The sequence below is a fragment of the Nicotiana sylvestris genome, chromosome 6 (assembly GCF_000393655.2).
Source record: "Nicotiana sylvestris chromosome 6, ASM39365v2, whole genome shotgun sequence".
In the NCBI taxonomy this organism is placed as follows: Eukaryota; Viridiplantae; Streptophyta; class Magnoliopsida; order Solanales; family Solanaceae; genus Nicotiana; species Nicotiana sylvestris.
In genome coordinates, this window is record NC_091062.1 from 9,606,628 (window position 1) to 9,623,695 (window position 17,068).

Sequence of the window (17,068 nt, forward strand, 5' to 3'; positions counted from 1 at the left end):
AACACTTCAAGTGGCTATTAAGTAAGTCAAGTAAACACCTGAGTACATCCGGCCATATGCGTGAGTTGCACTTGCCGATGACATGGAAAATGAACCAATAAAAAATGGTACGTGTAATTTTGCCATAAAAAATTGACACATGTAATTAACAAAAAAAATATATTTAAAAAAGAAAAACACTTCTTCTCCTAAACCAGCGTTCCTCCTTCCCCTAACTCTCCTTCCAAGCTTTCTCAAACCCTTCCCCTTACTCGTTGAACCAATGACCACCATTTCATCTGCAAAAAATTGGGCAAAGAAAAATTTAGATTGAACCTTGAAGGTTCTAATAACTAAAAATAAGAACACTGGATTTCATAAGAATCCAAAGTTAAGTGCATTCATCATCTTTTTCCCCCTTCCAAGTTCCAAATACTTATGCCTCCCTCCGTATTAATTTTCGACAATTCCAATCGGAAAAAAAGGTAGTAGGTCAGATCTGGAGCGAGAGTGAAGGCTGGCGGTCTTCACCATTTTTTGGCCTAGTCAACGACGAAGGTTTTCCGGCAGGTTTGTTTGTTCTATGCTTCTGGCATCTTGCTGGTCTTGGGCTAGTGGCGATTATAGTTTGAAAAGGTTGCAGAAAAAAATAGGGAGCAGGGTCACCAACTGGCCGGCCCATGGGATTTTCGGCAGCAGCATCGTCTGACCAGTGAAAAGGGCAACGGGGGCGGCTGCCATGTCTTTGTTTTATTCTTGATTTTCATCTATGGTCTGGTAATGTTTGCTAATTTTTTATCATAGAGTGACGGGGTCTGGCATTGGTGCTTTGGGTTTTCTTGTTTTTCATCTATGGTGAAAATATTTTTGAAGAAGGGGAAGTATAGATGAAGGTATGTGGGTCCACAAAAATAAAGGTTATTTTTTAAACTGAAAAGAAAAAGAAAAGAACACAATTCATGTCCTCACGCGCTCAATTTGTAGTGAGACACAATTGATTCGCCATGTCAGCGCAAAGTGTTTACTTGATATACTTTATAAGTACTTGAAGTGTTCAACTGGAAATAGTCTTAGTTGAGGTGTTCAACTGACCGTTGTGTACAACTTAGAGGGTTTTTTTTATGTATTTCGCCTTTCGATAAGTTTGAAATAACACCCTTTAAGGTCAGGGGACTTCGCCAAAAAGAAGAGTTCGACCTTGATCGAATGATGATGAATTACTATTTTGATAAGTTCGAAATAACACCCCTTAAGGCCAAAGGCCTTCGCCAAAAAGAAGAAGTTCGACCTCGATCGAACGATGACTGTTACTATTTCGATAAGTTCGAAATAACACCCTTTAAGGCCAAGGGCCTCCGCCAAAAATAGAAGTTCGACTTCGATCGAACAATGATGGGATACTATTTCGATAAGTTCAAAATAACACCCTTAAATGCTAAGCGCCTTCACCTAAAAGAAGAAGTTCGACCTTAATCAAATAACAACGGGTTGAAATTTCGACAAAAGTTCGAAATCACACCCCCGAGGCCATGAGCCATCGCCAAAGATAAAAGTTCAAAATATATGTAAGGCCAAGGGCCGTCGGTAAACAAAAAGGGAAGGAAAGACCGGGACTCACCACTCGGGAATCTACCCGCACCAAAATCACGAAAAGCGAAAACAAAGATAAAGTACAAGGCAAATAACAACGAAAAATTCTTCTTTATACAAAGTCACTGCGCTAACGGTCGCAGATTACACATGGCCCAAGCCAACATCAAAGAAAAAAAAGAAAAGAGGGGAAAAGAAGAAAAGAAGAAAGGAACAACGACAACCGGCGATGAATATAAAAAAAACACAGAAAACAGACTAAGACAGCATTCTTTCACTCGGCGTCATCACCGCCACCGTCATCGCCATCATCTCCAGGAAGCTCTCCCTCATCATCCTCTCCCTCTTCGGCCTCCGGAGTCGCAGAGTCATAACCACAGTTGACACGAGCCTCTTACGCCTTTGCTCGTGCTCCTTCATATGCGGCCTCAGTAACATTGCCCCCCTCCCACAGGCTCTTGTATATATCCCGCTAAGCTTCAGCATGAACCCAAAGCTCGTGTAAGCGGCGGGGAACAGCAACGGAGGAAGATTTAATTTGAGCCAACAGTCGCTCCTTTTCAGCCTCAAGAGCGGCGACCCGATCTCCTAAGGTCGAAACTTCCCGGTCGATCTCACCAATGTGCTCCTCAAGCCTCACCTCCATTAGCGTTGTCATCACTCTCTCCAACTCCTGCTCGACTGAAGGACGCAGATAGTGTTCTCCAAGGCCGTCGCCCTTGATGAAGCCGCAAACCAGGCACTCTCGATACTCCCCAACCCGACGACCATTCTCTCCAACTCGGCCATCTTTCCCATCCACTCTGCACTCATCGCCTCTACCTTGATAAGATTCTGGTCCATCTCGGCTTGCATTGACCTCAGTCTCCTGCAGATAGTCACATTCTGCGGCCACCCCCTTTCTTACCTCGAGCTCTTCATCCTTCGCGCGAAGCTGCTCTTTGAGCACACTGTTCCTGCTAATGGCCTCCATCAACTACTGGTCTCTCTTCTCCAATTCCTCGCCGAGGGAACGAGCACCAAGATTCTCCCTCAGTCACTCGTGAATCTCATGGCACTTGTTGCGGTAGCGTCAATACTTTTCCAACATCTTCAAGAAAAACTTGGCCCGAATGTCGGCCCTGCGCATACTCTCCACTTCCACCATGTACGTCTGAAAAATGAGAAGATGGGTTAAAGTCATATCTACAAAAAAAGCGAGAGAAGTATAAAAGAAAAAGTGCGACATACTCTCAAGCCCATAGCAGCCACCTCATTCATTAAATCGATATCAGGAACGTTCTGGAGAGCCTCGTTCTCGGCGGTGGAGCACAAAATGTCGAACTGTGGCACTAGATCCTTCGTGTCCCTCAAGAGATTAACATCCGAAGAAATCTCAAGAATACGGGTCGGGCCTCCCGCATGAACCACCGAGTGGGTAATATCTTCCTCAAACATCCTAACATCATCAGGATCGAGGTCCGACTCAGATTCATAATCGTCGACGACAATTCCCTTTCCTCTTTCAGCAACTAAGGAGGAAGCACGACCAGGAACGGAGGACGAGGGTACGTCCGAAACCACAAAGGCAGCCTCATAAAACTGTCCCCCCATCACAGCAGGTTGCTGATCAATGACAGTGGCAGGAATCTCCGTCGATGGGGCAGATACGACGGCTGTCTCCATCTCTATGGGCGGAGTGGTATCAATCCCCACCCCAGATCCTGTCGGGGAAGAGTCGTCCAGGTGTATTACAGTTGGAGGGGTTGCCTCGTCCACTCGCCGCCTCTTTGATGGCCCTTCTTCTTCCTCAGCACGAGGAGATTCACCTGTCAAACGAGCGACACGAGTCGGGACCTCAGTCTGAGAAGTGGCCTCTGCAAGAATAACCACAGCTGCCGACTCGACTGAAGCAGCCCTCGATGAAGGCCGAGTGGTAGGTACTGCAATAGGGCGAACAGATGATGTCGTCTGATGAAAATCCAATTGAGGAGCCCTTGCTCTCCACACTCCCTGGCATCGACAAAAAGCACATAAGAAACTAAGTAAAAAGAGAGGAAAAATAGCACAAAGAAACGACATCTCACCTGTAAGGGGCCTGCGTTCAAATTTTAAATATAAAAGGCCATGTGCGAACCCCCGCCGATGGGGAAGAATGGCGCTCACCCACTCGCGAATACCTTCGACAGATAGAGGAGGCAATTTCTTGGCTGTGAAGGTATAACAGGGCTTAGTACTCTAACAAAAAGTGGTCGGATATATGTACGACTAAATACATAAGAAACTTACGTGCAAAGTTCCACTTCTCAAGAAACCCCGTCAGATCCGCCACAATGTGCTCGGTCCGCACATATAAATAATTCTCGTAGAAACAACGGTTGGCTCTATCGTCCATTTTCACCACCAGACTCTTCGACCCCCGAGGACGCATGTGAAGCATCGTGTCGCGGATAAGCTGAGGGGCGAAGATATTGAGCATGTGATCCAAAGTGATCTCGCGGCTGGCGAGTTTCGCAAACTTGAGCAACATAAGGAACATCTTGTACAGGTACGACGAAAATTGGGTGGGGCATAACTCATAAAAACGGTAGAAATCTACCACTAGGAGAGGGAGAGGAAGTGTGTATACAATAAGAAAGGGGTAGGCATAAAGCACGCAGTACCCAGGACGGTCAAAATGAACTATGTCGTTCCCTATTGCCGGTCGCATGTCAGCATAACCGGGGAGCCCCCACCTAGCTTTCAACTCTGCAATGTCTTCTTCTTTCATAATAGAAGGGACAGGTTCCGGCTCCACCCCGGTGCGACCGCTGAAATCGTTCAATTCTCTCCCAGGACGAGGCAAGATCTCAACTACTAATGGAAATTCTTCATCTTCCACCACTTCCACTCCTCCCGTGGTCAGAGCAACATTCTATGGCGCCAGAATTGTGACAGGGAGATCAGTGCGAGAAGAATCACCGACCATTTCGCCAAGATGGTGTGGCAAAAAGACAATGGAAAGGAAGGATGAAAATTTTCAGTTAAATGGGGGCGAATGAAAATTCGGAGTATCAGGAAGAAAGTATATTCACAAAATTCTTTCAAACACAAAGTAGAGAAGTGTATCAGTCGAATGATCCTCCTATTTATAAGAGACATAAATCCCCCCAAGCATGAAATCCAAGAGTCACCAATCGAATTTGATAGGGCACGAACGTTTTAGTTCCCTAGTAACGTGTGGCATAATGGCAGCAACCACGAAAAGACGTTTTAATACCAAACGACGTTTCGGTTCCGAAACAGCCGCAATGATCTAAGGATATCGAAAGAATGTCGCCATCTCATTTGAAACCTAAATAGCATAACTGAGGAACGAGAAGTCAGATTTCTCTCAAATTCATAGCAATCATGATCCGTCTGTCTGGACCGACAGGGGACGACCCCGACAAACGGAGGGACTAACTATATTGGTCAAAATCTGACCGTCTCGGTCAAGCTGACTAACGTCCCGCCCAGGCGGCAAGGCAGCAAAAGATGACATGGTCTACTCCACATCCGACACTCTCGATACCCGTCGAATCAAAAGCAACAATGTCTAGAGGATGACCAAGGCATGCTTGGTGTGAGAAAGCGTCGGACCAAGTAAATTGCAAAGGTTCTTTGACTATATATATAGTGGAAAAACCTTCGATTAAGGGGGGCTACTCTCCATCCTCTCTCCTAAGCTCTCTCCTTGTAATCTTCACTATGAAGAAGAAGAAGAAAGAAGTAATCTCCAGGAGAAAAAACATGTACAACTGTCTCTCCCATTGATTCATTGGAGCCCCAATGAAGAATTTCAATAAGATTGATTGTCTCTATTCATCTCATATATTATTCTTTTGATTAGCTCATTGATCTAGAATTTATTATGTCTAACTAAGATTTACCCCTTCACTTTCTTTGATTAATTTATTCAAAAAGATTCCAATATCTTTTAGTCAAACAATTATGAGGCGTATAAAGTCAAAAGTGAACAATTGAAAGTGAACTGAGGGAGTAATTATCAATTTGTATGTCCAATTAATCACGTGGAATACAAGTAGCTATATATTTTTAAAACTAGCGAAAATTAATTTAATCCTATTTGGAACAATATATGCAAGTTGATCTATTCGGCAATAATTTGATTCGAATTTCAACAACAATTATATATAAAGAAAAAGAAATTAATTTGACTCTGTATACATGATTGTGGTATTTAGAGCTGAAGGTCATTAGTCCTCATAAAAAGGAGGAAAAAAGTGCAAAGAAACAATGTAGAAGAAACTTCATATTTGGCTCATTTGATTTAAGAAACCTAAATTAAGATGTGAATCAAATAAACATATCAATTAACAACATCAAGGTGGAGTTATGAGTTATGACTCCTCTTTTAAAAAACCAAAGAGGTTAATGCGATACTATTTGTGAGAATAATCTTAAATAGGTTATATGCCGTGTAAAATTCCTAAAAAAAATAACAAAAAAGAAGAAGAATAAAGCACAGTCAAGCCTCTTTATAACAATATCGTTAGTTTCCATATTTTTTGGCTTTTATGTGAATGGTTGTTATACACATATAACATCATTCATCATTCAAATATCTTTTGGCTGTTATAGATAAAAATTATCCAAAAATTAACCTTTTATTTCTTTTTAGTGTTACATAAAAGATAAAAAGATAATTTTAATTTAAAATCTCAAAATATAAGCATGTTCACTAATTGATTATTAAAAAAGTAACTACATTATTAATAAATTCATAAATAAATGAACAAAAATTTAAACTCTAATGCACACATTTTTAAGCTATAAGCTACTAAAAAATAAAAAATTTAAATATTGATAGAAAAAGTCTAAAAAAGATATGTTCGGATCATTAAATCTATACCTTATCAAATGGAAAAGGTTGTATGTACAGATCTTTAAATATTAGACATTATGCATGAAAGATCCTTTTGTGTAATGGAATAAAAATATACAAGCATATATTTTAATGGACTTAAATGAAAATTTTAATTATGAAAGTATATACTAATGTAATATATTTTTATTATAAGTTGTGCATTAAAGTTTAATATTTGGTCAAATTAATGTGGATATATTTTAAACGGTAATGCTAAAAAGTGGCTATCTCGTGTCATTTCCACTAATTTTCCCTCTCCAGAAGTATGGGCTTTTTCTTTTATAGAGCACGAATGTGAGGGAGAAATTTAAAAATAGCCAAATTTACAACTGATCGTTCAAAAATAGCACAGTTTCAAAAATAATAAAAATTTAGCCACTTTTCATGTAAAGATAAATCTGAACGAAAACACTGTTCAAACTCCGGAAAATACGCCAGTATATTATACTTGAGTTCCAGCATAAGTATGCTTGAACTCCAGCATATTATACTGGAGTTCCAAGATAAGTATGCTGGAACTCCAGCATAATATGATGGAGTTCCAGCATAAGTACACTAGAACTCCAGCATAATATACTGGAGTTCCAGCAAGTATAATTGTCCAGTATAATATACTGGAGTTTGGAGCACCGGTGCTCCAGTCTCCAGTATATTATACTGGAGTCAACAAAGTATACCGGTCCAGCATAATATGCTGGAGTTCATACACAGGTGCACCGAACTCCAGTATATTATGCTGGACCGGTCTCTGTTGCAGCAAAATAGTGGCTATTTTTCATTGACTTCGTAAACTCTGGCTATTTTTGAATGACCAGTCCGAAAACTGGCTATACCGTACTATTTTTACTGAATAATTGTTTAAAACCCAAACCCAAATATTCAGGAAGCAGCCCAAGGAGTTAACATTAAGGGTGGAAACGACACCAAGTTGCCATATTTAAGCATATTATTTAAAATATAATCACAATATCTAATGTATTTAAAGATTAATCAATTTCGCTCAAACTTCAGGGCACAACGTTCTAGAATTTAAACCTCAAAGCTCAAACTTTAGGATATCGTGTACCAAAGTTCGAAAATTGTGTCCAAAAGTTGAAATCTTATGTCCTGAACTTTAAAGAAGAATTAGCCCAAATAACCGTCCACCCTATCACTTAACTAAAAATAGCCAGTGAATGTATAATATATGCATAATATATGTATTAAAATTTGTATAATTAATGTATAATCTATGTATATGGCTAAGAAAAGTAAATAATTAATATGGCTGGCTATTTGTGTAAAAACCCTAATTTTAAAAGTAGTTCAGAAATTCAGGACAGTTAGTTCTGAATTTTAAATTAGCAGCTCAAAAATTAAGGATACTAAGCAGGGGCGGACCCACGTCGAAGCTAGTGGGTTCAACTGAATCCGCTTTGCGAAAAAAATACTGTTTATATGTATAAATTATATTGAAAAAAGACAAGTTTCTATTATATTATTGCACATGAACCCACTTGACAAATAGGAATGCTGTGAAGCAATGGTCTAATGTGTTCAAACAGTTCAAGAAGTTCCGAGATCGAGTTCGTGCTGGCTCGATTGTCCTCTTTTTGAAAAAAAAAAAGTTATCCTAAGGCACTCTGTGAAGTTTGATTTCTTTTTGTTTGAGCAAATACAAAAATAAGCCCACGTATTTAGATTACTAATCCGATAATATGATATATATTTCATAAGAGTTTGTTGATTTTGTCCTGTGGCAGAATTTGTTGACACACATTTGTCATGTTTAGAATATTTTGACTTCGTTTATATTTAATTAGTTTTTGCTATATTAAAATTATTTGATTACCATACAACTTTCTTCCTTCTAGTACACTTTGTTAGTTTTGTTTACATTATAGTTCTCTTTTCTTTTTGGTTACTTTATTAGTTTATAATTTATATGTGTAGAATTTGCTTTATTTTTCTAAGAAATTGTTAGATTTTGTTGAAGTATGTTAGAGTTTAACAAATTTAAAGAAAAAATAATTTAAGAGCATATGCTTGAAAGTAAAATTTATCAAAATGTACTTGTTTTGTTAAAATTTAAATTTAATAATTGATATTTCTCTTTTCTTAAACGATGACATCAACATTAATATCTCTTTTTCCAAGTGCTTAAAAAAGAAGAGAAAAAGCTTAAAAATGATGCACGGTATCGACTTTACTATGGTTGTATCATGACTTTACAATAGTTTTTGACCCTGCTTATGAAAATTTTGGGTCCGTCATTGAAACTAAGTCCTGAAGTTTAGGTAAATTAGCTAATCTTTAAATATATTATAAATATATTTTAAATAATGGGTTTAAAAGTGGATATTGCTGCACTTCGCCCCATTAAGGCCTAGACATGGGCCTTCTCTCTCTCATAGTTACGGGTGGCATTTTGAGCCCAAGCCCAACTAACCCGCCCAACTAGCCCAGCAAATAATCGATTGCGCTGAAACAATTTTATTATGGGTCATTCTGGGCTAAACCCATTTCTAGTTTTCAGTTCTAGCCTGAAGAGTTAACGTTAAGGCCGAGACTCGGAACTATTATCTCTCAAAATGGCCAAGATTCAGGTACTGCTCTCCTGCCATGTCAGGTAAAGAGCATATTGCAATTATAGTTATAATCCTATTTCCTTTATCATAGTTAGATTATTTAATGAAGTTAAGTCATTACTCATTACTACTTCTATTTCGGCAATTATGCGTTTTGCTGTCACCTTTCAAACCAAGTTAAGGTACCTAGGAGAAGAGAAGAGAAGCCTGTAATTAGAGGAGGCTGGATAGTAAACTTAATGTTGCTATAACTTTAAGTTGATTTTGGTGATTTTATAATTTTTTTACCTCTGATTTTTTCCAATTGTTGTTTGTCAAGAAATTGAGATAGTCATTTTGGTAGTTAAATGTTTGAAATCTCACTTTTGTTTAAGAAGCTAAGGGATATTGGTAATCTTTCTAACAACTATAGGCTGCCTTGACAGGGAAGTATGGAGGTCTAGTAGGTAGTCCAGAGTGTCTCTTCCTATACCAGCAGTATCAGTGTTAGTCTCATATTCTATTATTGGTAGATTTCTACTACTGCATGTTGTTCCTTTCACTTTGTTTTTTTTATTATCTTATTGTTGTTACTACTTGCTACTACTCTATCAGAAACAACCTCTCTACTTCTAGCTAGGGGTAAGGTTTAAGTACACAATACCCTTCCCAAACCCCACTTGTGGGATTACACTATTTTATTTTATTTTGTTATTGTTGTATAGGTTTCCTTATTATATGAGAAATGAATACGTGAATTGTAGCAGAATAATATGATTAAGAGAGTGTTTGGATTGACTTTTAAGCTGGTCAATTCAGCTTTTAAGCTTTTTTAGCTTTTTTTAATATTTGGCAAAGACAAAATGTGCTTAAAATAAATTAAAAATTGCTTAAAACAAGTCAAAAGTAATAAGCTGGACAACCCCAACTTATTGTTTTTCGGCTTAAAAGCTATTTCTGCTGAAAAATCACTTTTTTAAGCCAATCCAAACGGGCTCTAAGAACAGTTGATGTTCAATATTGGCAAAAAAGGTGGCATGAGGAGGTGGCATGAAGACAAAGATCCAGAGCCTTGTGGTTGAAGAAAGGGGATAAAAATACTAAGTTTTTTTTCACGGAACTGCAAATGCACACACGAGATACAACCACATTGAGGAACTGATAGTAGAAGGGATATTGGTGCAGAATCCTGAAGTTATCAAGAAAGAGATTGTCACTTTCTATCAAAATCTATATTCTGAAGAAGAGGAATGGAGACCCCAAGGTAATTTTAGAAATTGTCTAGGATTACTACTGAGGACAATCAAATGCTTCAAATTCCTTTTAGTGTTCAGGAGATATGGGAAAGTGTTAAGGCATGTGCCGGGGATAAAGCACCTGGCGCTGATGGGTATTCAATGGCCTTCTTCATACATTGCTAAGAAGTGGTGAATAAGGAAGTGGTAGTTGCTGTTCAGAACTTCTATTACCAGGGTATCTTCGAGAAAAGTTTTAATGCCACTTTTGTGGGTTTAATTCCTAAGAAGGTTGCAGCCAAGGAACTGAAAGACTTCAGACCTATTAGCTTGGTAGGCAGCATCTACAAAATCGTCTCCAAGTTGTTGACGGAGAGACTCAAGAAGGTGGTGAACAAGTTGGTGGATGTTCAGCAGATGGCATTAAAGGTAGACAGATAATGGATGTCATTCTAATTGCTAATGAATGTGTGATGCAAGGATACTAAGCAAGGAGCCTGGTATTTATGCAAGCTGGATATTGAGAAGGCCTATGATCATTTGAATTGGAACTTTTTGCTAGACTTTAAGAAAGATGGGGTTTGGTGGAAGATGGGTCAATTGGATCAAATTCTGCATTAGTACAGTGAGATTCTCAATTTTGATTAATGGTTCACCAGTTGGTTTCTTTTCTTCTTAGAGGGGCTTGAGACGGTGTGATCCCCTTTCTCCCTTTTTATTCATCATTGCCATGGAAGGTTTGAATGACATATTAAAGACAGCTCAGATAAACAATTGGATAAGAGGCTTCAGGGTAAGTTCCAGGGCAGGTAGTCAACTAGAGATCTCCCATCTACAATAAGCGGATGGCGCTCTGTATTTTGTAAAGCTGATAGAGGTCACCTTCAGATGTTGAGGGTCATTTTTATCCTGTTTGAAGCCATTTCTGGCTTACACATTAATTGGGATAAAAATTTTGTTTATCCTGAGGTAATGGAGCTCCAAAACTTGGCTGGAATTCTTGGTGGTAAAATAGGCAACCTGCGACTGTGTATTTGGGAATGCCTTTGGGGGCCAAAAGCAAGTCAAAGGGATATGGAATGGGGTCTTAGAGAAATGCGAGAAGAAGCTAGCTAATTGGAAGAGTCAATACTTGTCCATGGGAGGAAGACTGGTCCTGATAAACTCAGTTCTTGATGCTATGCCCACATATATGATGTCTCTATTCCCAGTACCAGCGAGTGTGGTAAACAGTGTTTTGGAAAGCGTTAAGCGCAAAAAAGCGATGAGGCCTCGCCTCACCGAAGCGAGAAGCAACGCGCGCGCTTTTTTCATGTGAAGCGCAATTTAACACATACATTAAAAAAAATAGGCATAGATAAATGGCTAAGAATTCATTAAAAATAACATATTAAGCAAATGTTTCAATTCTTGAATCAAGAAGCAAATAATAGATACTAAAACTAGATAGTGAATAATCCTCAAAAGTAATAACATATTAAGCAAATGCAAAACAAAAACACAAAAGAGAGCATAAACCAGAAAACAGAGCATAGTTTTAGGGCACAAAAATAGAGCAATAAACCAGAAAATAGAGCATAGTTTTAGGGCACAAAATCAGCGCTTAGAAAGTGAAAAAAATAGGAAGAAGAAGAAGTCGTTGGAGCAGCAGTCGTTGGAGCAGCAGAAGAACGTATGTTTATTTGTTAACAGATGGTTTATTAGCCAAAAATTTTAAAAAAAAAACCTAGCAGATGCCTTCACGTCGCTTAAGCACACTTTTTTGCACTTTTTCCATCGAGGCGCTTCTCGGTTAAAGCGTGCGCTTTTTAAATGTGAGTCGCTTTTGGGGCAGAAAAGCGATAGCCCAGCGCCTCGCGTTGCTTCAGCGCTTAAAGCGAGAAGCGAGCACTTTTAATAACACTGGTGGTAAATAGAATAGATGCTTTGAGAAGAAATTTCTTATAGGAAGGCAATAATGACAAGAAGAAAATTCACTTGGTTAGATGGACCTCACTCACAGTTAACAAGAAGGAAGGGGGATTGGGAATCAAGAACTTGAAGATCCAGAATCAAAGTTTGTTGATAAAGTGGTATGGAGATTTGCTTCAGAAGAACAATCTTTATGGAAGGAGGTAGTCAGAGAAAAGTATGGCATGGAAGGAAAATGGATAAGCAAGCTTGTGAGAAATCCATACGAGGTCAGTTGTGGAAGTCTATTAGAAATTTGTGGCCTAAGATCATTAACAAGTCAAACTTCAGAATTGGTAATGGTTTGAAGGTATCTTTCTGGGAGGATAATTGGTTAGGTCAAGGATCACTAAAACAACCCTTTCCTGATATTTATTTACTGAACCAACAACAGGAAGCAACAGTAGCAGAGGTTTGGACAAATCAAGGATGGACTCTGACCTTCAGAAGACTATTAAATGATTGGGAGATTAATAAATTAATAGAATTCTATAAGAATTTGGAACGATTCAAAGTGACCTCTACTGCAGAAGACAGGGTCACATGGCAAGGGAATAGCAAAGGGAAGTTCTCAGTTAAAGCAGCATATAAGGAGTTCAACATCTCAAACAATCAGATTGGCTGCTGGCCATGGAAATTGATTTGGAAGGTTAAAATTCCTTATAAAGTAGCATGCTTTACATTGTTGTTGGCAAAGGAGGCAGTACTAACTCCGGATAATTTGATCAAAAGAGGATTCCAGCTATGTTCTAGATGTTACTTACGTGGAGAGGAGGCAGAGACAATCAATCATCTCTTTTTGCACTATAGAGTGACTTTACAATTACGGAGGATATTCATCAATTTGAGGGGAATACTGTGGGTTATGCCAAGAAGAATACCTGAAGTTTTAACATGTGGGAACAGAGAAGGCAACCTATCCAGTAATAAAGAGAGGAAGATTGTCCCAGCTTGCATCTGGTGGACAATTTGGGAAGAAAGAAATCAAAGATGCTTTGAAGATAGATACAGTAACATTCAAAAGATGAAAATGAAATGTTTAGTTCTTTTTTACTTTTGGTGTAAAGGAGAATATTTAGAATATCATGAATTTATTTTTGATGTTTTAGAATCCTTATGAGAAGACAAAGGATTAGGAGCGTCTTTTCTTATTAGGCCTCCTTGTAATTATGGGTGATTTCACAACTTTTGTTTAGTCTTTTATTTATATATAAATATGTTACCTTTTCAAAAAAAAAAGGAGGGTTTTTTTTCCTAAATTAGTAGTGTGCGAGCTAGCGTGTCCTCACCTCGACTATTCTGCTGGATACTTGTTGCCTCCCACTAGCACAATTAGTTTGCAACAAAATAAGAAAAGATAGTTGATGAAAGTGCATCGAATATAGTTTACGGCATCGCTAAGGGAGAATGTACCGAACTTTGTTCCATATATGTAAGCATGCCTTTAACAAATCTCAGAGAAGATCCAATATATGACAATATTTTCAGTACCCCTATAAGACTTTCTACTGCTTAGTTCTTGGCGATAATGTAATATTCGCTGCTTGGATGTAAAAGTTGGGTTCCGATTTAGTTGATCGTTCTTATATGGTGAGCATTTTACTGGTACTTCGATTTACTTCAGCATTGGTTTTATTACATTTGAGTTGGATATTTCTTGGTTGGGTTCGATTTTTGTCTCTTTACATCTCTCACTTTTCTGGATTAAGTGGCAGTATCATAAAGTAAAGAATCATAGATAGAAAGATTTTAAAGTGAAGCCTTATAATGAGGTTATACAAGTTCTGGGCTTATCAATCTCTGCACTGTTAAAGGCAAACCACATAGAACTGCAGTGTATATGAAGTCGTTTGAGCATATCATACCTCTCAATTCACCACCTCATTTATGCTACACTTCGACTTTATTTAGTTATAAAGAGATGTTGATTCTGATTAATTTCTCTTCATTGGGTTATAGAATAATTTCTAACTTATATTTTTTGAATGCGAGTGCAAATTCTATTTAGTGAAAAATGTTTAGTTGTCATTTTGACTGAAGACTATCTATAGGTAGTATCCATAAGATGAAACTCTGCTTCTAAAGCTATCAAAATGGTCGAATTTGTGATTTCAATGCATAGTTTAATGTTGTCTAGGGATGCATTAGGAAACTTTGGATATAAGCATTCAGCAAAATATGGAACAAAAAATCCGGAGACGAAAGAAGTTCTCCAAAGGTCGAAAAGATATTTTGTAGAAAGGGAAGACTTTCACTGTTATCTTATTTAATAACCTCGAGCTTGATGGCCTTGGATTTTTCGGAAAACTTGGTGCGTGCAAGGTTCGTGCATTCAATGAATTTTACTAATTTAAAGAAAATCAATTGGAGAATCCTAAACCAATTTCATTATAAGGATTTCTGGACCTCTCTCTTATTTATTTCATGCGATTACAAGAGTAGATACGGTAAATCTACCTAGATTATATAGAAGTAATGAAGTGATAATTTCATGATGTTTTGACAAGCAGATGGCTGCAGTTTTGGTTGCAAATGTGGCAACTGCATGACTTGCTCAAACATCTGCGTCGTTTTTCATTTATTGTACAACTGTCATGTATATCATCCCATTGGATCATCAACCCTATATAAACGTACTCGTGTTCAAGGCTTTGTTGCACCGAGTTTCTTGCTCTTCACATCCTCTCTGCTAGCTTTGAAGAAACTCGATACTACCGAGGATGGCAAGTGATTTTGCTCGATACATTGCCAATTTGAGGCAGTCACTTTTCGACGAGGTCTGATTCAGATCCTATTCCCTACTTTCTCTTTTTGATCAGGTTTTTTCCTTTTTATTTCTTTTATCCATCATTCATCTTCAGGGTGGCAATGATAGCAGGGTAAACTGGTACCTTGATGGAAATCTACTACTCTTGATGCGATAAAAGAAAAATTGACTAATTTTGCGAAAAAATTTAATAGGCAAAGGACTATGATTCTTAGCTTAAAAGCGATAAATGAAGGACAAAGTGCCAGATTCTAGCGCCCAAAATTTGATTTTCTTGCAATTTTCTTGACGCCCCATCATGATGATACATTCTCGATAACAAGTTTGATGTATGCAAAGTTGGAATTGCTGAGGGATGCTTATACATGTCCTTTTTCTTGAACCGCTACTTATAGAATGAGCTTTCTACTCAAAATGAAAAGACACGTGATGGAAATGAACTGCTTGTTTGTATACAGAAACTCCTTGATCGGCAATTTCTTCAACTGGAGCGTTTGGAATCCAACAATGAGGGCTATCTTGAGGATGTTTGTGCTGACTATTTCAAGGATGCAGCTAAGTTTGTTGGCTTAATAGTGCCAGAACTGTAAGTATTTGTATTCTTCTCTAATTTTCTTTTTCAACTTCTTCCCCTCTCACAGGTCTGATATGTATGCATATAGGCAAGCACCTCCATACGATGTGCATTCTATAGAGGGCCTCCTTCATCGGTTCAAGGGAATGGCGACTGCGTGAGTGTTTTCGTTTCTTCATCTTCATGTATCGTTTCCTCCTTTTTCTCCCTGTATTTTTTTCGTTTCCTAGTTCCTTTTTGTGTGGGGTTGAGGGAGGGGGGGGGGTGAAGGGGAGCTTTGAAGCAACAGTAAAGTTGTCTCCATGTGACCTATAGGTCAGCCATGGATATTTGCATCAGGTAGTCTGCCTATGTCATTACCCCTTAGGGTACGTCCCTTTTCCGGACCCTTCGTGAATGTAGGATGCTTTATGGGGAAGTAAAAAAGAGGTACTTTTGAAGCTTGTGAAAATTATCTACAGTTGGCTATTTCCAATGGTATGTTCACATTTAAAAGCATTTTCTTATTAGCATCCACTCCATTCTTAATTTGTTGGCTTATTGTAATCCTGTTTTAGTATTGCCTAGTAAAATCTTTACCTTATCAAAAAAAAAAAAAAAAAGTATTCCCTAGTAACTGAGTCTACTCTGTTGTGTTTGCAGTATGGGAGCTATAAAAGTGACGCATCAAATCGATTGCATGAGGGAACACCTAAAGCGTGGAGATTTTGAAGCGTAAGATCTAAGGAGGAAATTTATGGCTTTATTTTTTGCAGATGATTGTGATTGTATTGACTTCAGATATGTAAACAGGTGCAAGCTTGCGTTTGAGCGAATTAAGCAGGAGAATGAGTTTTTGCAATTCAAACTGGATAATTACTTCAAGGTTCTCTTGAATATCGTATAAAAAGTTTCTCATTTTTTGCATTTTTATAGTCATTGTTTTAGAAGGGAAGTCTTGGAGCAATGGTAAAATTGTCTCATTGTGACCTATAGGTCATGAGTTCAAGCTGTGGAAGCAGTCACTAATGCTTATATTAGAGTAGATTGTCTACATCATATCCCTTGGGGTGTGGCCCTTCCCGGAACCTACGTGAACACGGGATGTTTTGTGCACCGGGCTGCCCTTTTTTTTAACTTCTCAATTTGGTCTTTTCAGCTGAGGAAGCAAGCTCCACCTGCTGAGATAGAGGACCAACCCGAGTATGGGTATATGGATACTGACAGCGAGTAGGAAGTGGCATCCCGGTCAGCCAACGCCTTCAGAAGATAAGTCAATCAAGTAAATGGATATGTGAGTAGATGTATGGAAAAAAATGGGAATAAGAGGAAGCAACTTCTATTTGCTTTCTTTGTATCCCTGATTGTAGTGTTAATAACTTGAGTCACTGATCTCAGGTCTACTTTTGGTCATTATGACTTCTATAATCTATTATCATGTTACTAATGCAAGTGTCTGGGATGGTCTCTTATCATGTTCCTTTTCTCCAATTGCTTTGTTGCCTGCCTCTCTGCCTTCATAAGGTAGGGATAAGGTCTGCGTACACATTGCCTCCCCAG

The 17,068-nt window shown here is 38.4% G+C and overlaps 1 protein-coding gene across 13 annotated transcripts; it reads left to right on the top strand.

The window, feature by feature from the left end:
- The first annotated feature begins 8,954 nt into the window (after nucleotides 1-8,954).
- On the top strand, nucleotides 8,955-16,955 carry LOC104249591 (histidine-containing phosphotransfer protein 4-like). Of its 13 annotated transcripts, none has more exons than XM_009806040.2 (8): nucleotides 9,032-9,065; nucleotides 9,450-9,509; nucleotides 14,699-14,965; nucleotides 15,414-15,541; nucleotides 15,618-15,686; nucleotides 16,172-16,243; nucleotides 16,322-16,394; nucleotides 16,668-16,955. In XM_009806040.2, the coding sequence occupies exons 3-8, from the start codon at nucleotides 14,909-14,911 to the stop codon at nucleotides 16,740-16,742; spliced, it is 474 nt and encodes a 157-aa protein (XP_009804342.1). In that variant the 5' UTR covers nucleotides 9,032-9,065; nucleotides 9,450-9,509; nucleotides 14,699-14,908; the 3' UTR covers nucleotides 16,743-16,955. The 13 variants fall into 13 exon arrangements, 11 of the variants coding, with proteins under 11 accessions (XP_009804344.1, XP_070006139.1, XP_009804343.1 ...); XM_070150040.1 differs by lacking the exon at nucleotides 9,032-9,065 and adding an exon at nucleotides 9,072-9,206; XM_070150041.1 differs by lacking the exon at nucleotides 9,032-9,065 and adding an exon at nucleotides 14,326-14,510 and having other exon boundaries at nucleotides 9,487-9,509.
- Nucleotides 16,956-17,068: the final 113 nt, after the last annotated feature.